The 19,662-nt window shown below is 56.2% G+C and overlaps 6 protein-coding genes across 6 annotated transcripts; 2 read left to right on the plus strand and 4 right to left on the minus strand.

The window, feature by feature from the left end:
* Positions 1-978: 978 nt before the first annotated feature.
* Positions 979-3,246, minus strand: DICSQDRAFT_181633 (uncharacterized protein; the record flags this gene model as incomplete). The annotated part of the gene is made up of 3 exons (XM_007367246.1): positions 2,864-3,246; positions 2,056-2,801; positions 979-1,983 (listed from the first exon to the last, which is right to left on the minus strand). Exons 2-3 carry the CDS (start codon positions 2,356-2,358, stop codon positions 979-981), a joined length of 1,308 nt encoding a protein of 435 aa, XP_007367308.1. The 5' UTR covers positions 2,359-2,801; positions 2,864-3,246.
* Positions 3,247-4,327: 1,081 nt separating this feature from the next.
* Positions 4,328-5,437, minus strand: DICSQDRAFT_181634 (uncharacterized protein). The gene has a single exon (XM_007367247.1). It carries the CDS (start codon positions 5,248-5,250, stop codon positions 4,561-4,563), a length of 690 nt encoding a protein of 229 aa, XP_007367309.1. The 5' UTR covers positions 5,251-5,437; the 3' UTR covers positions 4,328-4,560.
* A 428-nt stretch (positions 5,438-5,865) lies between these two features.
* DICSQDRAFT_88589 (HET-domain-containing protein) lies at positions 5,866-6,848 on the minus strand (the record flags this gene model as incomplete). The annotated part of the gene is made up of 3 exons (XM_007367248.1): positions 6,761-6,848; positions 6,552-6,704; positions 5,866-6,476 (listed from the first exon to the last, which is right to left on the minus strand). Coding segments are annotated over exons 2-3 (750 nt in total), but the record flags the coding sequence as incomplete, so codon positions are not given.
* Positions 6,849-9,355: 2,507 nt separating this feature from the next.
* On the plus strand, positions 9,356-13,044 carry DICSQDRAFT_137975 (uncharacterized protein). The gene is made up of 7 exons (XM_007367249.1): positions 9,356-9,806; positions 9,869-9,964; positions 10,313-10,431; positions 10,506-10,809; positions 10,862-10,962; positions 11,022-11,396; positions 11,477-13,044. Exons 1-7 carry the CDS (start codon positions 9,737-9,739, stop codon positions 12,599-12,601), a joined length of 2,190 nt encoding a protein of 729 aa, XP_007367311.1. The 5' UTR covers positions 9,356-9,736; the 3' UTR covers positions 12,602-13,044.
* A 432-nt stretch (positions 13,045-13,476) lies between these two features.
* MnP8-short (lignin peroxidase) lies at positions 13,477-15,071 on the minus strand (the record flags this gene model as incomplete). Its single annotated transcript, XM_007367250.1, has 10 exons — positions 13,477-13,514; positions 13,575-13,790; positions 13,850-13,994; positions 14,052-14,114; positions 14,166-14,397; positions 14,462-14,593; positions 14,637-14,707; positions 14,765-14,810; positions 14,862-14,905; positions 14,963-15,071. Coding segments are annotated over 10 exons (1,096 nt in total), but the record flags the coding sequence as incomplete, so codon positions are not given.
* Positions 15,072-18,023: 2,952 nt separating this feature from the next.
* On the plus strand, positions 18,024-19,458 carry DICSQDRAFT_88597 (inosine guanosine and). Its single transcript, XM_007367251.1, has 6 exons — positions 18,024-18,297; positions 18,362-18,441; positions 18,497-18,581; positions 18,637-18,684; positions 18,739-19,139; positions 19,209-19,458. The coding sequence occupies exons 1-6, from the start codon at positions 18,090-18,092 to the stop codon at positions 19,368-19,370; spliced, it is 984 nt and encodes a 327-aa protein (XP_007367313.1). The 5' UTR covers positions 18,024-18,089; the 3' UTR covers positions 19,371-19,458.
* Positions 19,459-19,662: the final 204 nt, after the last annotated feature.

Below are 19,662 nucleotides of genomic sequence, written 5' to 3' on the forward strand. Positions count from 1 at the left end.
TTTTCAACCGCAGCGCGAAGAACTGTGAAATAGTGCGGCGAAGGCCATCCAGTTCTTGACCTTCTCGCGGGAGATAGTTGAGTATGGCTCTCTACATCGTGAGTCTTTCCTTCTTTGTTCCCGCTTGTATGGTGTATGGTGGCATGGTGTTCCGGGCCTTCCTGTCAGAGCATTCTGACTGCTATGGATTGGCCTATCCGTCCAGGCCCATTAGCTGCGCCATGCTTAACAACAGATTGCGAACTCACCACCGGCTGTGCACATACGTTCATGCGGATCCGCCCACAACTTTTAATGAGCGTGTAATGTAGCCGCTATCGCCTTAAGATGCGTGTAGTGTACAGTCCGAATATATCACTTTTGCTCAACCGAATGTATGCGATATTGTTCCCCAATGTTCAAGTCACTCTCATCCTGCATGCTTGAGGCTTGTATCAGGACTAGTCATTATGGGCCTCGTTCCGCCATTGCGACGCTTCGCTCTGAAGAGCATGCGAATGCAACTCTCAGTGCGATACAAAATGAGATTGCACACATGTGTACTTAGAACAATCAGATGGTACGTACGAGTCGTTTCACTGTGTCGACATCAATCAAACGAGGTACTCATGAATGCGATAGGTACACGCCCTAATGCGTGACACTATATAGCGGGAAGGGCCGCTCAGAAAACGAGTATATCATAGACGGGTCAAACTCGAGCATTAGCCGCCGAGAGGATGGTCGTACAGATCACCCAACCCCCCGGGAACTTGGTCGCGTCAGCGCAGCCCACTTCGCTCGCCTACCTTGTCACCCGCATCCATCCCTGTCCATTGTGCGCGTCCAGCTGGCCCACGATATCGTTCGAGTTGTGCAAGCCTGGGCGCGCGTCGTCGTCGTCCTCTAGGACGTCGACTCTGCCTTCCCCAGCCCCGCCTCCAAAGTCATTCGCGGCTTCTTTGCCGCCGCCCCGGTCCACAGCTACTCCGCTTCCTGTTATCCCTCGAGCAACGCGGCCGGCGCGGTCTCTCGCGTCTCGTCAAAGGTCCCGATGCGTATGAAGTAGTGCGACGGCGCTGCCCAGTCCAAACCAGCATCCATGGTCGTCTTCTTTCCTGCGAGGGCAAAGGCAGCTGTTGCGCCTAGCGATAAGCAGCACGGCCTATAATCCGACCATCCCGCAGAATCAGGGTCCGCCCTGACTTCCTCCCCAGATTCAAGTGTACGTCGCGACGTCTTCACGTCGGCCTCGATCCTCAACAACCGACCGTCCTCCAAGGTATGTCGGTACTTGACGGAAATCGTGCAGTCGTCGTTGGACAGCGTGAGCCAGTGAGTGGCCGGGTGGCCCTCATCTGGACCTCGGAGTTTGGCCGTGTACCCTTGCACGTGTATAGCATTGCGTGTCGCCTTCGATAACTGGAGACGGATGCTCTCGTGTGGCTGGAGGCGAGCGTTCTCTGAGTGTACGGTGGCGCGCTCAGGGTTGGAGATGTAGGAAGTCCTGACCTGGATGTCATTGCAACAGCTCTCGATGGTCGTCGGCGACAAGGGGAAGAGACCGGCCGGCCGATAACGGCCGCGGCTTGGCCTGGGATAGACCAACACATGTCCGGGATGCAAGAATTCGATGCCGGTATGGGAGGGCGGGACATAGCAGACGCGTCCTAGAAGACAGCGGGGGCTGTTCTTGTGCTCGCACCCAAGGATGGCGACGTACCACTGGGACTCGGGAGTGTCGCGGGGAAATGTGGTTACGATCTGAGGAAAGAGCCGAGACAAGGCTACGACAGGCAGTCTCGTACGGATACCATGTGGGGTGGGAGTGTACTCCGTGGAGAGGACGTCGGTGCGCCCGTGTTGACGGAGGATCACAGGAGAGACGACTGTGATATCCTTGCTGTCGCCCTCAAAACGATTGACAGAGGAGAAAAACAGGAGCGAAGACTCGTATGGTGGACAGCGAAGGTGAGTCGGATACTCCTCTCCGCCAGTAGTGGACTGCTCATGCACATTTGAGCCTTGTTACACGACTCCCCATGCGAACAGGCTCTGATCGGGAATCCGTCCCACGATCTCCTGCAACCGGCGGAAGGCACGCTCGCCTTCACCGTAGAGCGTGGCCATGTTGATATCGAAGATTCCCAGAAGCGAGTACGCCTGGTCTTCCACTCGTGTCGTTTCCCGTTTGGCAGCCCATGAGAATCGCTGTGCGACGCTGAACTCGTCAAGCGATTTTGCATGCGACAGAGCATCTTCAGATGCCCGTAATTTCCTCGATGAGGTCAGCCAGCACGACCTTCGTCCCGATCTCCGTCCAGTCCTCGGAGAGGAACCATCACAGAAAACGGGGCGATGAGCTCCTGGAGCATCCATCCGCGCGCGTGAACCGCCGGCTCTGGCGAAGAGCGGATGGGCCGCACGTCGGCAAGGTGAGCATCGCACTGATACATCGATTTGTTCGATTCAGACAAGTCAAAAGTGCTCGGCCTGTCGGTGCAGCACGAGTCGACGTGAAGATACCGGTACCCACCCTCGCATGCGACTCTGCAAGCCTCTCGGATCTTCCGCGAGAGGCCCAGGCGGCCCCAGATGGGATGATTGCTCTGCACGAAGCTGGACGGGGAGTCGGTGGATGCAAGAGGGGCTATGTGAGGAGTACTCGGCGGAGGAAGGGCCTCCGTGGCGTGCATGCACGGTCTTCCGTTTGCCGTCAATCTGCTCCTTCCTCCAGGTGTGTGACAGAGCGGTGGATCACGGATTCTGCGAGTTCACGTCCACGAACGGTACACCTAGGAGGCGCATGATGATTCCGCGATCTATATGGGTATCCCTCTGTGAGTAGTGGACGACGAAGATAGACGAATGTGTCTGTACGAACCGACAAATATGGTTCGGTAGTAGATGATACCGAAAGGACGTAGAGACGGTGATAGCGGTGCCTTGTCGCCAAGGAGGGGTGGTATTTACCCGCCCATCTCCAAGCCCTAGAGCACTATATAGCAGCAGCTACTCACGTAGATGATTTTGTGCTTGAGAGTACTGCCGGGCCCTGCGTGGAAGATTGAGCACGCTATGTCGGTCTTCCGTGACGTCGTAAAAAATATCGGCCTGACTTTTTCCAAATAACAAGTGAGGGAGCAGCGTCAAGTAGGAAAGACTGGAGACGAGATGAGCATAGAGAAGCTCAGGCTGGCTAGATATAGCGAGACTGTGAAGCAGCTAGTGAGGGCACTGAGAGCCGACGGCGGGCTGATACGAGCGGTAGTGCGCGGCAGATTTTAAGTGGAATGTCGAAACAGGTGGAGACCTTCGAGTGAGAGCATGATGGGCGCGGCCTCCAAGCGAGGAAGAAAGAAGCGAGGCAGCACAGTCGGTGTCCGCACGCAGGCAAAGTCAGTGCGAGAAAACGTGTGACGTCACACTGTCACCGGCACCAACACCGGGGTCCCGCGAGTCCGTCTCCTTGGACTCGATCGGCGATGGCCTACTGCTCGGACTGACCAGGCAGCCCAGCTGCATCCGGTCCCTCTCTGTCTCTCCGTGCTGTCTGCGCCCGGCTCTCCTGTCGCTTCTATCTCCTCCACTGCTCGGTCTCAGGCGACTCCCCGACGACCCCGCCACCTATCGTGCTCTATGTCGCCCCGCCTCCGAATGCCATCTTCTGATCACTCGCGCTTCATCCCACAGGTACTGCACGCTTTACGACCAACGCTCGGTCCCTACAGCCTCACCTGAGGCAGGTAACGGCGTCCTGCCCGCATCCGTGTTTGCCTTGCCTGCTTTGTCACGGACCCTGCCCTCTCCCGCCTTCCCTTCTCATCCCGCTTGTCGCTCCCCCTTACTCGCCTGTCCGACTGCACCCTATCAAAACGTGTGATATAGGGTCGAAGGTCGTATTGGTTCTGACCATCTCGCAGCGGATTGTCGTGGAATACAAAGTGGTGAGTTCACCCTGTTCACCCCTGTCTGCACCACTTATGGTGGAATGGTGTGAAGGGTTGCTCTGTCAGAGGAATGGGGCTGCTACGGAGCAGCGCGGAGCCTGTACAGGCTCATTGTCTATGTTCTGCTTGTTGCATTCGGCCGTGTAGGTACCGATTGGCCCACAGCTGTTCAGTACGCGTGTGATGTGCGGTGTAGACATGTCACTGCCGGAACACCGAATATATGCTACATATTGCATTTCACCACCCTTGCCTCTCTCCGCGTGCTTTGAGCTCATTCTGTTGGGTTGGTGACTGTGGACCTCAATCTGGTTCCATCGCGATGCTACGCACGGAGAACACTGTCTAGCGCCACGTAGAAACGTGCTGCAACATTTGCATCTCCACATGAATCGTCCCGATGACATTTGAAACAAGAGGTGCGTACATACTGTTCTCTATCTCAATCACACCATATACTCAAAGATTCTACAGCCACGGGCGATGATACGTGACTACGTCAAGTTACAAGCGAAAATGAGCCGATGAGACACTACCACATGGGCACCAGATGAAAGAGAACCCCAAATGGAACGTGAATCGCCGAGAAAATCGCCATTCGAGGTCCAAGCCCGCCCCGAACACGGTCGCCTCAACGGAGCGCAGCTCCCTCGCCTCCGCCGTCGGCATAGTCGACACCATCTTGTCCGAGTCCGTGAGTCTCTCCACCATGAGCTTCCGGCTGACCCGAAATGCCGTTCGAGTCGGGTACGTCAGGGTGCGCGTTGTCGTCGGACCCCAGGGTCATGATAACTGAGGTTTCGACCGCCCGAGCGCGACGCCTTGCACGTTTGCCTCGCCGTTGGTCCCGAAAATACCGACGGTCTTCTTCGGCTTCCCACTCGAGCAGCACGGCAGGCGTAGCCTCCTCCACCTCGACAATCTTGACAACCTCCACTATATCGACGCGTGGGAAGTAGTGCGACGCCGCCGCCCAGTCCAAGCCGAGCTTCAAGATGAGCTTCTTGCCTGCGAGGGTGAAGGAGACTTCTTCCGTGGCTAACGATGAGCTCCACGAGAACCGCCGACTGTCCCCCCACCTCACAGAACTCGGATGCGCCTCGACCTGCTCAGCCGAGTCAAGAGCGCGTCGCGACATCGTCACATCCGCCTCGATCCTCAATCGCTGCCAACCGTCATTGTTCAAGGTATGCCCGTACTCGACGGTGATCATGTGGTCGTCGTTGGAAAGCGTGAGCCACTGAGTGGTCGGGTGGCCCTCATCTGGACCTCGTAGTTGGGCCGTGTACCCTTGGGCGCGCAGAGCATCGCGCGTCGCCATCGGTAACACGAGGTTGTACGTCTTGTGTAGCTGACGGCGAGCGTCCTCTAATTATGCGATAGCGCGCTCCGGGTAGGAGATATATACAGTCTTGATCTGGATGTCATCGCGACAGCGGTCGATGGTTGCCGGCGACAAAGGGAAGAGATTGGGCCAACGATCACCGCGACTTGGGATTGGAGAGATCTCCACCAGACCAGGACGCAAGACTTCGATGCCGGCGTCAGAGGGTGGGGCATAGCAGACGCGTCCTAGAAGACAGCCGGGGCGGTGCTTGTGCTCGCACCCGAGGATGGCGACGTACCACTGGGATTCGGGGAGGTCGGGGGGAAATGTGATTTCGACCTGAGGAAATAGACGAGACAAGGGCAAGACAGGCAGTCGTGTGCGGATACCCTGTGGTGTGGGAGTGTACTCTGTAGAGAGGAGGTCGGAGCGCCCGAAACGACGGAGGATGGCAGGGGAGACGACTGCGATATCCTTGCTGTCGGTACCAAATTCACCGATAGACTTAGCAAACAGCAATCCACCGTATCGATAACATTTAAGGCTGTACTCTTCTCCAACAGCAGTCGACTGCCAGTGCACTACGTCAGAGCCTTGGTACACATTCCCCCATGCGAACAGGCTCTGGTCGGGAACATGTCGCACGATTTCCTCCTGCAACCGGCGGAATGCGCGCTCGCCCTCACCGTAGAGCGTGGGCATGTTGATGTCGAAAATTCCCAGAAGCGAGTATGCCTGATCTTCCACTCGCGTCGTCTCCAGTGTAGCAGCCCACGAGAGTCGTTGAGCTACGCTGTAGTCGTCAAGCGACTTTGTATGCAACAGAGCCTCGGCGGGGATACCTGTGACCTCCTCGATGGGGATAATCAGCGTGACCTTCGTTCCAATGGCATTCCAGTCATCAGAAAGGAATATCATGTTGAATGGGGCGATGAGCTCCTGGAGCGTCCACCCGCGCGTGAACCATAGGCTCTCACGGAAAACAGATTCAGCCACGTGAGGGTCGTCGTCAGAGGGGACGTCAGCAAGGTGGGCGAAGCACACCTGCGCGCGGCCGTACCACTGCCACCTCGAGTTGATCGATTGGGATAACTCGGAGCTGCTCGTCTTGTCGATGCAGCAAGAGTCGATCCAGAGGTACCGGTAGCCAGCTTCGCGTGCCACTCTGCAGGCCTCTCGGATCTTCCGCGATAGCTCGTCATCATTCCAGATGGTGCCATCTGTGCGCATGGGGTTCGAATGGGGGCGGAAGGATGGGGAGCTGGGACGTGAGGTGTATCCGGTGCGAGAGGGACCCTCGTATCGCGCCTGCACAATCTTTAGTTCGTCGTACGTTTGCTCCCTCTCCCTCCAGGTGTGTGAAAGAATGGCGAATCTCGTCTTCTCCGGGTCTACTTCCACAAACTGGCATGTCCATGTATCCAGGACGCGCATGACGGTTTCGCAAGCTTTCGAACAAACTTTCCGTAAGTCAGCATAGGAAAATACAGACATCTCCACGCACCAGTAGGTACGGCTCTGTGATCGCTGGAACAAACCGGACGTAGATGCAGCAGGGGACGCAGATGATGATGGAAGAATCCTGAGATGACGGACACAGCTAAAGACTCGCAGGTCTTAGGAACGGGGAAGTTGCAGTAGATTAAGGCTCGCAAAGTTCAAGTCCTTCTAACATGACAAGGGCGGGACGCACGCATGTCACGTGACTATTGTGAGACATCCCTGAGAGACGACGATCAAAGATTAATCCTGCCTCGAATCGGCTTTGAGTCGTCCTCAGATTGTTCCCCCACCTACGACTGCCAGCACTGACCAGGCTGCCTGATGTGCTGTCTCACCCTGTCTCTGTATTCATGCCGTCACGGAAAGCGACCTCGCATATTGATGACCCGAGCGCGGCAGCCAATACATAAGGAGTTGCTCATACATTGCAAGGTGACAGGCATGGTCAGGTACAAATGAAGAGAGATTCTCACTAGCGGAGGTGCTCATTGAGTTTCTCTGGCGTCGAAAGAAGCCCCAACAGCAGCCGGTGGGTGCGCCCTGTTCCAGATCCCCTTGATATCAAGGAATGACGCCCAGATGGTAGTGCTGCCAAAATGCCCGTCTGTGCCGCCGCCACCATTGCCCGTAGGGCATGAAGGCGAAGCTCTACTCCCACCCCACCCTGCAAACACGTTCTAGCGCTCCGAAGCTATCTCTAGGGGCGGGGGCAATGGCTTACATTTCGACTGCGGTTGACACCGGACGCGAGGAGTAGATCACGGATCGCTTTCTAGCAGGTCGAGGGCAATCTGAAAGTCGTTGATGAGGAGAATGGAACCACCCATCACTTGCAGATGTACCAAACCTCCTGCAATGCTTGTGTTGGCATACTGGCCAGACGAGCTCGGGACGAGTGAGATAGAGGTAACGCACCGTACTTTCGCGAGAATTCCCTATATCCAAGCTATGGTGCAGCTCTAGGAAGGTCGAACAGGTTTCCGACAACAGGTATACCGGGCGGTCCTGGTGGCAACCGGCGCCCTTGAGAGCGAACGGCGAACTCGGAGAACTTTCTGAAAACCTGTATGAGAGAGAAGATGAGCACTCCTACGAGCAGTAGGATGGATGCGACGACGAGAGAGTGTTCCATGATGGTGTGGCAGTTCTAGGTCCATATAGCCGGTAGAACCGAAGGTACGCTGAACCATGAGAGGATAAGTATAGGATAGCGTTTGAAGTTGAGATTATAGGATCAATGCGGGATAGCACGAATCGTTTACGAGTTGAGTATGCGGGGCGAGAGCGGGAAGGGCTCGGCCTCGAGGTTCCGGCTGTCTTCTTAGGGGTCCTCCAGAAGAACGCTTCTCTTGTGCCTGCGGACTATCAGGTGACGCGACAATTGCTGTAAGACGACTTCAGGGTGTCTCTGCTTCTCCCTCAACATGGGGTGCTCGGTGTGCGGTAAAAGGGCCACACGCAGATGCACGAGCTGCCAGTCAATCTGATACTGCGGTTCTGGTGAGTCGAGCCCACCTTTGCTATCGACACCTAGCGCTCAACGTCGGACCGTTGTGTGCCCTAGAAGGCCAACATGCGGACTGGCAAGAACACAAGCATCCATGCCGCTCACTCAGGGATGCGACCCGGCGCAACGTCCGCTTGTCCGCGAGTGGTTTTCCCTCCTCAATGTACATACAAGTCTGGCCGATCCCCAAGGATCGATGAAGCCGCTCTGGCACGACGATTCCTTTCCTTTCCACACATGAACGTCCATGGGGACCGGCTATTCTTCGTGAAGATGCAGAACCGCCCAGGCTTAGTCCCAAGGACGAGCGACGTCAATTTGTACGTCCGGCGGATGATGTGCGTCTTGTTGAGAGGATTTGAGTCCTGCGAAGTTGGGACTTTCGCGCAGGAGGTAAGGGGAGCAGGGGCGGAAGGTGTATCGGTTGGCGAGGCGCACGGGTGATTGGGAACCGAGCATCTGCTTAGCTAGGGTACCACAGAGGGATTAGAAGTGGTGAGCAAGAAGGAAGCTTGGATGCGGGGAAAGCTAAGTACGAGCATAAGTATGAACCATGGATGAGCTGCGGGGCGCGGACTACGGACCGTTTCATCGTCCCACAAAGTCGTTTGTCGCGCCACACAGTCTGGCTTGGTGGACACCCCCGAGCCTATGTCAGGCGACTAGGCGATAACTTGAAGGCAGAATATGTTGCCGCCTTGACGATCCTGATCCAATGCCAACGAGTGTGGGGTTGTAACAGGTCGCACGAGAGGTCAACCGTGGCCCTCCTGGCGCTGTCCCTGTTTGCGACCGTCATTGCTTCATATCCAAGTTGCGCTGTCGTTGCCAGCCTGCTAGGCAGCCTTGTCAGCTGCCACGTATGGATTGTTGTGAACAGGAGAGGCCGAGCGGTCGAGAGGTGGACGCCGCAAGAGGCAAAACTGTGGCCGAGATCTGACACGTGAAAAGACGATCGCGCTCCACAGCCAAATCGAGGCAGGTCGCGTGACCTCAGCCTGATGGCCGCTCTGTAGAACCTCCTCAACCGACCTCCCGCCCTTTTGTCTCCACTCTCGCCTATGCGCTCTGCGCCTCGTGCTCCTCCGCCTGCTCGCCACGTTGGCTGCCACGACCCTTCTACTCTCAGGCACATTCACGATTATCGCAACACGATCCCTGACTGACGCCTTCCACCGACATCCGCCGTGGAAGATTGATTACAAGGACGGAGCAGAGAACTGCATACTGGTTCCGTCCACCCACATAGTCTCCTGTCTCTGAAGGCCATACGGGGCGCACAAAGTGCGGCTTGTCCGGCTTTAAGTTGTGTATACAAGCTTTGCCGTTGCCTCCGAGGAAATCGCGCCAAAACGGTCGGTATCCGTGTATTCCGCTTTTTAGCTTGTGGCGATCTCACGGACATCGTCGTCAACGCATCATCCGGACCTCTCTCCTTGTTCCGCAAACCATCCGATTTGAACCTTCAAGATGCCTGTCCCTCCCATGGACGTGTTCGGGATTGTATACATCATTGAGAACGCCCAGCAATTCTGGTCAGGTACGCTCCCACATGCTCATTGCCTCACAGAGCCACGTCTCATACCTCCGGCTCACCTCAAGAACTCGAGGAGATCTTGCATATACCCGACGATATCACTCTTTCGAAGCTGGATGCTACTCTTCGAAGTTACATATCGTTCTGTGCGGCATATCATGGTGAGTGTCATTTCCGTCCGCTCTCCTATCATCTGGACCTCCTGTCGTCTTGGCGAGCCGATACCTCTTTAGTCTCAGAGACGAGCGAGGCTTCGGCTCCTCCCAGCTCGAGTCACTGCAATGTCACATACACCCTGCCGTATCTAGAGTGCCTTTACTCCGTCAACTGCATCCGATTAAGGTCTGCGGCCACAGCTACCCGGCGAAGTCTCCTCAGTCACAGAACCATTAGAGTGTCGTGTTGCATGAATATTCGTGCGGGGCGCCGAAGGCGGCGCGTCCGGGAGCCCGTTTCCTCTCCCGTTGCTGCAGCTCTGCTATCTTCGGCATATTGACAGTTTGTTTCAGAGCAGTACTTGCAAAGCCCGCTACAGCTCCAGCACGCGTGCGACATGGTCCTAGCCTCAGATCTTTTCTCGTTCCACTCAGAGCGGGTGTGCGAGCTCATGGTAGAGGACGCTCAGACGGTGCGTGCCTTGCGCCGGTTCAAACGGTCATATTATCTGACACCACTTCATTCTATCTCTGTTTGTCCATGCAGAACACTGATCCACATTACGAGATGATCCTGTACAATGTCATGCTCACGTATGGCCGCCGCACCCCGTCCTTCCTGCGCTCGCAGAAACGCTGGCATCCACTGTTGCCACTCCTCATGGACCACGTTCGCAACGACCTCGACCCGGAGGTCGATGACGGCTATTACGGTGTGGCGTCTACCGGCGGCCCCAGCTCGGGCGCTGCGCGTGGAGTCGCCGTGCCCATCGAGGCGAAATTGAGGTCTCTTGCTGTGCGGCTGCTCTATGAGGTCTGCCGGGTGCAGAAGATGTCATTGCAGGACCTACGTCAGTGTATGCGCGGTTTTGGGTTGAAGTGGGTACTGACAAGAGGTTCTAGGCATATTCGACGACAACTTCATTGACTATCTGTTCGACCTAGTCGAACAGACGCGCGGGATGCAGGACGAGACATTTAACTACTCGGTCATCAAATTTATCGTCCGTCTTATGTTTCATTCATGCGTCACATATCTCCAACTAACTCTCCGCCATCACAGGTAGCGCTCAACGAGCAGTTCATGGTAGCTTCTCTACATCCCCAGACGCCACTGCCCAATGGTCCTAGCGCAGGCCCAGGCTTCGCACAGCAACAAGCCGCCGATCCACGAGGGCCAGAAAGCACAAATCGCGTCCTGCGAACCCTGATGTCGCGCGCAGGTTCGAGCCCGACATTTGGGGAGAACCTGATCTTCATGCTCAACCGCGCGGACCGCACGCCTGAGGACCTGTGTATGCAGTTGCTCGTGCTGAAGTTGCTGTATCTGCTGTTCACGACGAAGGGCATGGCGGAGTTCTTCTATACGAACGACTTGTGCGTCCTCGTGGATGTGTTCTTGAGGGAGATCAACGATATTGATGAGGACAACGAGTCGGTACGTCGCTATACACGCTACTTTCGCGTTAATCCTTCTCTCTTATCGAACGCCTATCTCACAATGGCGATGCATTACAGCTACGACATACATACCTCCGGGTACTCCACCCCCTGCTCACGAAGACCCAGCTGCGCAACATGCCGTACAAGCGCACGCAGATCGTGCGCACCCTAGAGGGGCTCATCGAGAACGAGACAATACGAGATGTAGACCCTACGACGAAGCGTCTCGTGATGCGATGCCTGAGCGGGGACTGGTGTGTGCAGTTCCGCAAGACTGCAGTTTCGGCAGTCCAACAGCAGGAAGGGCGGAAGATGTCGATCTACGAGGAGGAGGTGAGGAGAGGGGAGAGCCCTGGGCTGGATGCGGTGTCTGCTGCCGCACCGCGATCGGCCGGGCCTTCGATTGGGCCTGAGTCTGTGAACCCTATACTAGGTCGGATGGACTCGCTGAGAGGGAAGCATGCGAAGGCGAGTCGGAGTGTAGAGCACCTCCCGCTTCCCTCGAGCAGTGGCAGCCCTCCAAAACATCGGTCTATATCCGGCCAATACCACCACCTCCATCATCATCACCATCCAAGTGAGCAGTCATCATCGCATACACGCAAAGGCTCCATAACGTTATCCGCTGTTCGGCAAGCGAGCGGAGATAGCATGACTAGCCTTCCGCGCGTCGCTGTGGCGACGGCTCACCCGTCCTCTGCAGCTGCGAAGCATCGCGTCCGCGCAGGCTCGTTCAACGTTGAAGCGACCACAACGAGCTTCTCGGCGCTGTCGGTTCAAGACCCCCCGCACCCCCATTCGCGCCCGCGGCGCATCCTCGACTCCTCTATACCGTTCGTGGACAAGCCCACCATGGGTAGCGCCCCGCCTCAGATCCGCGTCGTGTCTCCGACGTCGCCCACACGCTCTCCTTCGGACAGACACCACGTCGTTGACCTATCCCCGCCTTCGGGGTCGTCCGGATCCTCCTCAACAAGCTCGCTTGTCGGATCGCCTGCGTCGACGCCTAGTACGTCCCCACGAAGGAAGGCCCCGCCACCTCCGGTGAAGGCCAGACGGACACCGCCAGCGCCCCCAGTAAGGCAAGGGGCGAGGGGAGGCGTGACGGGGGCGGTTCCGGGGTCGTCACTAAGTACCATCGCCGCGTCGAGCCACCCGAATTTGCCGGCTTTGAGTGCAGGGAAGGCTTCAGCGTTCTAAAGTGTCGGGTGGGGGGATTTGTTTATCTCCAGCCAAGAGCCCCCGGAAACAAGCACTGGTGTCGCGTTCCTAGAAGGGGAACTCGAAGGTCGAAGTTGTTATAGGGTATGGGATGGAAGGCATAGACGGCCTGCGGGCCACGGATGCAGGGCATCATACATGCGTAACGTAACCTATGAACAAAGCATATGCTCAAGCCGCTGTTGCGGCGAGCGCCGATCGATCTCACACTGTATCTTGCATTCACTGCCGCATTGTTGACTCGTGCTGCATCATGTTTCTCGTCTTCGTCTTCGTACGTTTCATATTCACCATCTATTGTTTGTCGTCGTGTCATCTCAAGGTATTCTGCCTCATTTCTATCTCATCGCTCCTGTTACCCACTTTCTCAATCGATGCCAAGGCGTCCTTTCGTACGCCTCACAACGCAACTTACACATCACTATAGTCTGGACTACCTGCAAACAAGCATTTCAGCTCTCATGCATCTGCTGTTCTGCCCGCGGCTTGACGGCCTCCAGCCGTCCAAAATTACGTCTCAAGGTCGCGCAGTCTCACCGAGGTAGTATGTAGTACGGACTGCATAGACTTCATGAGTCAAATGAGTCAGGCCCAACATGCATATCTTAACATTTATAGTGCATCGGTCTGAATATTATGGTTATGCGATAGCAGTACAACACTACTGTATACTGCGATAACAGTACCAATCTCACATGTTCAATAACCGTCCGAATGCCCGAAAAGAATTTAAAGCGCTAGTTACATTACGCCGATTGTGCTGGCACGACACGTTCACGTTTGCGAAGGTTTGTGGTCGATATTGCCATTGGTGACCGGAGCAGACCAAGGAACGGTGTGGGCCTTCTCTCGGTTTACGAAGCAGGGACAACGGGGATGGAGGTCTCCGGGCCTACCAAATCCTCCTGTCAGCACGCCTTTATCAGCCCCCACGCCGAGAGGGAGAGCTCACCAGGGTCAGCCTTGATGGTGGGGAACGGAATATGTTTGCATGACACCTGGATATCCTTGAGTTTCTTGCCAGCGGGGAGATGCGCGACTTGAGATGCGGCGGGCTTGGGCACGGGGATGACCTCAGAGCAGTCACTAAGTTTGCGAGGGTCCTGCCCGAGCACCGCCATCTTGGCCATGACCTTCTCAAATTTCCTGACCATCAGTTCTTGGTTTGCTGTGACGGGGAATGTTGAGCGCTCCTTGCACGCAGCCAGATGACTACAGCATGCTCACCGATGAACGACTGCCACTCGCAGGCCGTGCGGGGATCACGGGCGATGGCAGCATCGGACTGAAGACGCATCTCACCCGGATATGGGGAGAGGACCTCACCGACGTTCGAGCCGTTACCAGGGAAGGCTACACCCTTGAGAAGTGTCTAGAGATAATTCAGCGTCAGCTCTATCGTCCTGAACACAGACACCGGCGTTCGCACCTCGACGAAGAACTGAGCATCGAAGTCGGAGGGAGTAGAGTCGAAGGGGCTGCCATGAATAGTCTATGCGCATCGTCAGCGATTATCTTGTGTGAACCGTGCGCATATGCTCACCGGGTCGACGTGGTCCTGAGCAGCTACCGTGTGTGACGCAAGCAAGTCGACGACCTCAGCAGGACTAAACCCAGCGTCTGCCATGCGGGCGAGGATCTTGTCCACGGGGTCCTCCGGGAGCGGAATCAGGCCGTCTGGTGAAACTTGAGAGTGATTGGACCGGCCTGCAAGGAACTGCAGGCGAGGGCCACCACGGCAATTGCTGACACCAACCGCACCGGCGAATTGAATGCTATAGGTGATAGACGTGAGCGGGAACAAGTATAGAACATGTTATGTGGGAGTGGGAGACGCACAAATCACCAAATGAGACGTTATGTTTGAGAGCAAAGGGCTTCTGCTCTCCAACGATCTCGTCTAGGCCGGCGCTAGCTTTAAAGGTGGTCTCGATGGGAAAGGCCATGATGGAACCGTCGGCACCGCCACCGCTGTGAGAGAGGCGGTTAGTACCACAATCATGCAGTACAGGACTGAAGGACTTGCCCAAACTTCCCCTCTCTGAAGAGCGCAGGAGAGAAGCCAATGGCATCGTGGAAGGTTGACTATAAAGTATTGCCATTAGTCCTTGAGATCAGTACCGGAGACGAAGAAATGCTCACCCGGAGAGACTCATGGGCCTCTTCCCCGCACTCGCCGCCATCGAAGCTAGACTATGTTCAGCAGGGCCGACAGACCTCCGAAGCGCGCCATTCTCACAGGTTCGTCTGGATGTCGTCGAGGACATCATACCACACACAGCACTAAGGAGATTGGCGAGTAAACAGGGCTGAACAGAAACATTTGTGGATACGCCTTACCTGAGAGTTACTCGCCAGGTGGCCGTTGCCACAGTCTGACTTGTGCGAGGGAGCAGCTCGGACAATCAAGGCGAGGGAAAGAAATGGGATCAGAGCTTTAGCAAACATCTTGTAAGGTACGGATCTCGAAAAATGTAGCAGAATCGAGCAAAGCCAATAAGGAGTGGTTGGAGAAAGAGTTAGTAGAAAGAGCGTAGGAGTGCGCTGAGGTCTCCGTGCTTCAGCGCACTCTTTTTATACCTTCGCATCTCGTGCATATTTGTCCTAGATGCGTTACCGGTGTACGAGACGGCGTCTTCTACCCTGACATGTCGGCCAAGGCGTATGGGGATCTTTGGACGTGCCGGTTCCGTGGGAACCCCCATTGCACAGTTGCATGTTCTGTACACTGCTTGTTGAGGTTGCGACGCGAGCGTTCACATACCATCCTCATCAGTGAGCCAGCGCGTGCATAGCTAGCTCGAGTCATGCTATGCCCGTGAGCCAAAGGCGCATAACAATCCTCGCTGCAGTTGCTGTCATCCTTCCACTTCGTATGGGCGGAATGAGGTTCGGCGGTGTGCCTCTCTCCTGCACGGAAATGCCCCCCGCTCTGCCTTCGGAAACGGTTGAACACTGCGGGTTTGGAGAGGCTTTCTCATGTCTGACATACCCCTGTAATTCTCAGTTGATCACTGATCTCATGTAGACCATCTCGCGTCGTTACACACGGATACTGAGAATGCGGAGCATTGAGACGTCGGACGGGCTATGTTTCGGAATGATAGGAATGGCCAGAGTGTCAGACCCTACCCAGGAAGCGGAGCGCGCGCATTGCATGCCGGCTAGCAAAGCCCTTCTCTATGTACACAAGTTCGTGCGTTCCTGTGCCGTGTGAAGGCTGTAGGCTGACTATGTGTGGGAAGGCTTGGCTGGACGCGTCATATAGCTGTGGCATCGGTGTGACCTGTTACATTGGACGCATAGTCGTACGCATATTGTGTCCAGTACGTCAAGAAGTCAGAGGTCTTGATGGTGAAGTGAAGCGAACCCCTGCGTCCATATCCTCACTTTCACACGGCAGGGAATCGGATATTTCCAGCTGGAGAAAAAAGTCGCTGAAAAGGGGACGCGCGAGGCAAACAATCCGTGAATACGTGGCGCTTCTGGATAACAGTCATTGAAAAACGACGGGCTGTTGCCTTTTGCGTCCCCATTTCATCGACTTTTCTCCAATCGAAAACATCCGATTCCCTGCCGTGTCACCGCTGTCCTTGTGCTCGTGGTAGCCGCGACATAGGTTCAAACACGAACTAGAGGGGCGCCCATGGTCACAAAGCGGTGCACATCGGATTAGTGCCCAAGGCAAGCGCGGTAATCAGCAGCGCATCCCTTGGCCATAACACTGAACTGACACAAGACTGAACTGAAAGAGCGAGAACGGCCGGGACGCCACGACGGCCGACCATACCGAGGACATGCCATATCAGTCTGGATGACAGACGTGCCTATTATACATGAACGAAATATTCGGTGCGAGTTCCGAACCACAATGCCGCAAAGTCGGGGGAGGACGATCCATTTTTTGATCTTGGCAGAAATGTGGAGGACACGAAAGCGATATCAATGCCCATTCCCCAGCACGCCTCCAACATGAGATGTTGGAAATCGACGGACGTGTCAAGTGACTCGGAATCCAGACGACTCGAGCTCACGGTCGCTGCTGCCGCTCTGCCGCTATATTGCACCAGGAACGAGAGCTGACAGCCCTTGGATGAGAAAGGCGACGCGTATTCGGATTCCGCGTCAAGGGTCGGCACTCTTTGCACACAGTTCAGCTTTACAGATCTCATATTGCGCACAGCACGTCAAGGAACGGCGCCACCGACGCGCTAGGGAGCTTCATCGCTCTTGGCATTACGGAGGATCTCACGCCCTGCAGTTCCCGGAACCTGTTCCGCGCGGGTGTCGTCCCGCCGCATCCGCCCGTTAACGCCATATCTGAATCCGTCGTTTCTAGCAGGCGCCTCGGGCGTAATTCCATCTCGCGCCGCTCGGGGGTCATAAGCCGCATACTCATTCGGAGCATCAGGCACCGTGACATGTCGCCGCCTTCGAGTTTGTGGGCGCGGAGAATTACACCCACCTATGGACGTGTGTGTGAAAATGACCGCGACGAACGCCGTGGTCCGTAATAGGGAGATGTCGAGCTTCCATGTAGCACCGAGTGCCTTGCCAACAGCGGCATCGGTCTTGGCAAGGCACCTATTCGCGGAAATGAGTCTAAATACGCTCGCAAACGTTTCCGCGCTCCTGGGAGAGAGCGAAGACGTTTCCCACACGACGCCTTCCCGACCTCGAGGTTGAAACACCGGTGTTTCCTAGTTCTGCACAACCGAATCAGATAGCCTATTCACGCACCGAAGTCTTCATCTTCCTCCACCTACACCTGGTAGCACTCGAAAGTGAAACTCGCAAGGGGTAGTAGACGCTAGAGATTTCTCGCCGCGACCAATCGACGTGGTCAACGGCGGCGACGGTAGCTGCCGGGCGACGACGTGCCGGTGCAGGGAAATCGAGGCTGCCGAGGGTCCTCCGTCGTCCGCTAGTGTCCTTGCTCCGGACGTTCTGCCCGAGACACTGTCCGGAATCGGAAGCGAAAGTCCAGTCTCGGTGGAACGGAAGACGACATAGACCCGACTACTACAGTTGACCGGACTGCGAAGGGCCAGGCGGGCGCATGTTCCGGTCTGCAACGATACTAAGATAGAGACCAGAGCTGAGGAGAGCGGTGAGGGAGGTGAAGTTTCGGACTGGCAGCTTGGAAACGGCGCGCAATGTCGAGGACGGTTCGTACTTAGCTGCAAGGACGGCTCAATCCGGCACGAGCAGTGCCTGAGGCGGCAGGCCCCGAGCGTGACATAATTACGTCCGCGTTTAGGCATGAGTGACACACATTGATCCAGATTCCCGATCTATCACAGATCTCTCGCTCTCTCGCTCTCTCTCAGCATCTGGTGAGCATCCACCTGATTGGTACATAGTACCTACATTGCGCGCATCTGACCGGGGTTGCACATAGCCTTCGCAAGCACTGAGGCGTTCGGACCGAACGGGAGAAGGAACTACGCATCAAGACACGAACACAATGCCGCGACCCGACTCCGAGCAATCCAGATCAGATGCGCTCCCGTTCGAGCAAACTATGGCCACTCTGCACTCGTTGCTCCCCGAGAAGCTACGTCGGCCACATGTTGGGATCGTTTGCGGATCTGGTCTGCATACGCTTGCCGCCGCTATTCGGGACGTCGTAGAGGTTCCGTACGCCACCCTCCCTGGTTTCGGCAAGAGTACAGGTGAGTCTTCATTTTGCCACTTGGACTCTGGACGAATGTTATGACACGACTCAATTCTCTTCAGTCCCCGGTCATAAAAGTTCTCTTGCCTTTGGCCTGATCGGCCCTGGAGAGGGCGTCCCTGTCGTGGCCATGCTGGGACGGGTATGTCGCGCAACAGTCATTAGCAGACTAGTCACCGATAGTCGTTTGCGAACAGCTACATCCCTATGAAGGTCACAAGCTATCAGCCGTCGTGTATCCTATCCGCGTCATGGCACGCCTGGGCATCCGAAACCTTATTAGTGAGGATATTTGTTCGTCCACGCAATTATGCATGCTGAACCCCTCTCGGAAAAGTTACGAACGCTGCCGGGGCTCTCAACCCCGACATCGACGTAGGCACCAGTGCGTATAGATCCTCTTCCGTCGCCAACCAGTCACTGATGATGCCGGATTCAGTCGTGGTCATTCAAGACCACCTCGCCTTCCCGAACCTGACGGGAATGAATCCCCTCCTCGGGCCCCAGCTGGACCCGAAGTATCCGCGCTTCCTCGCCCTGTCCTCTGCGTACTCCGTCAGTCTTCGGAGATACGCGTTCCTCGCGGCGCACAAGCTTCAGCTGGGCCTTGACGCGCTCGCGGAGGGCGTGTACGCGTGGGTGTCGGGCCCGACGTACGAAACCCCCGCAGAGGGCAGGATGCTGAGGAACGCGGGCGCTGACGTCGTCGGAATGAGCACCATCCCCGAGGTTGTCGCCGGGAAGGAGGAGGGCCTGGAGGTCCTCGTGCTCAGCCTCGTCACGAACAAGGTGGTGATTCCAACCAGGTACAGGAGCATCAGAGAGGAAGTGGAGGCGGAGGTGAGTAGCTGCGTCGCTGCCGTCGCGCACGCTTATTCAATTAAGGTTTATTGCGTGCGATCCCGGAAGCTCGCGGGGAAGCCGGTGGTGAGACAGGACGAGCCGCAGGTGTCGCACGAGGAAGTGCTGCTGATTGGCAAGCAGAAGGCGGAAGTGATGAAGAGCCTGGTCGAGAAGATTGTCGAGCTGATCGCGTCCGAGCCGTCGAGCGCGTCCCCTGCGAGCGCCTAGAACGGCTGACCCGCCATCTATGACTTACCGTGTATGGTGTCTTATGTAAGCGAATATATGGCGAACTCGGGTCGTCCGCCCGCGCTTGTTGCTCGAGACTTGTGCCCGACGACGACGACGCCGTCGACGCCGACCGTGGACTGATATCCCCCTCTGTGGTTTGTGGACGTTCCTTGTCCCTATAGGTACGTGCTTGCTTTTCCTCGGGGTTGTCTAGCGTTGTCTGACAGTCATTTGTGTCTGTCTGATGCCACCCTTGTCGCCCATTCCTTTGTGGTCGCCCGCATTGTGG

This window comes from Dichomitus squalens (assembly GCF_000275845.1).
Source record: "Dichomitus squalens LYAD-421 SS1 unplaced genomic scaffold DICSQscaffold_24, whole genome shotgun sequence".
Taxonomy (NCBI): Eukaryota; Fungi; Basidiomycota; class Agaricomycetes; order Polyporales; family Polyporaceae; genus Dichomitus; species Dichomitus squalens.

Coding starts and splice junctions, on each gene's coding strand:
- DICSQDRAFT_137975 (XM_007367249.1), top strand. CDS start 9,737: ATGCCTGTCCCTCCCATGGACGTGTTCGGGATTGTATACATCATTGAG. Junction 9,965..10,312: donor GTTCTGTGCGGCATATCATG/GTGAGTGTCATT, acceptor AGTTTGTTTCAG/AGCAGTACTTGCAAAGCCCG. Junction 11,397..11,476: donor TTGATGAGGACAACGAGTCG/GTACGTCGCTAT, acceptor GATGCATTACAG/CTACGACATACATACCTCCG.
- DICSQDRAFT_181634 (XM_007367247.1), bottom strand. CDS start 5,250: ATGGCGACGCGCGATGCTCTGCGCGCCCAAGGGTACACGGCCCAACTA.
- DICSQDRAFT_88597 (XM_007367251.1), top strand. CDS start 18,090: ATGCCGCGACCCGACTCCGAGCAATCCAGATCAGATGCGCTCCCGTTC. Junction 18,442..18,496: donor TCGTGGCCATGCTGGGACGG/GTATGTCGCGCA, acceptor GTTTGCGAACAG/CTACATCCCTATGAAGGTCA. Junction 19,140..19,208: donor GAGAGGAAGTGGAGGCGGAG/GTGAGTAGCTGC, acceptor CGATCCCGGAAG/CTCGCGGGGAAGCCGGTGGT.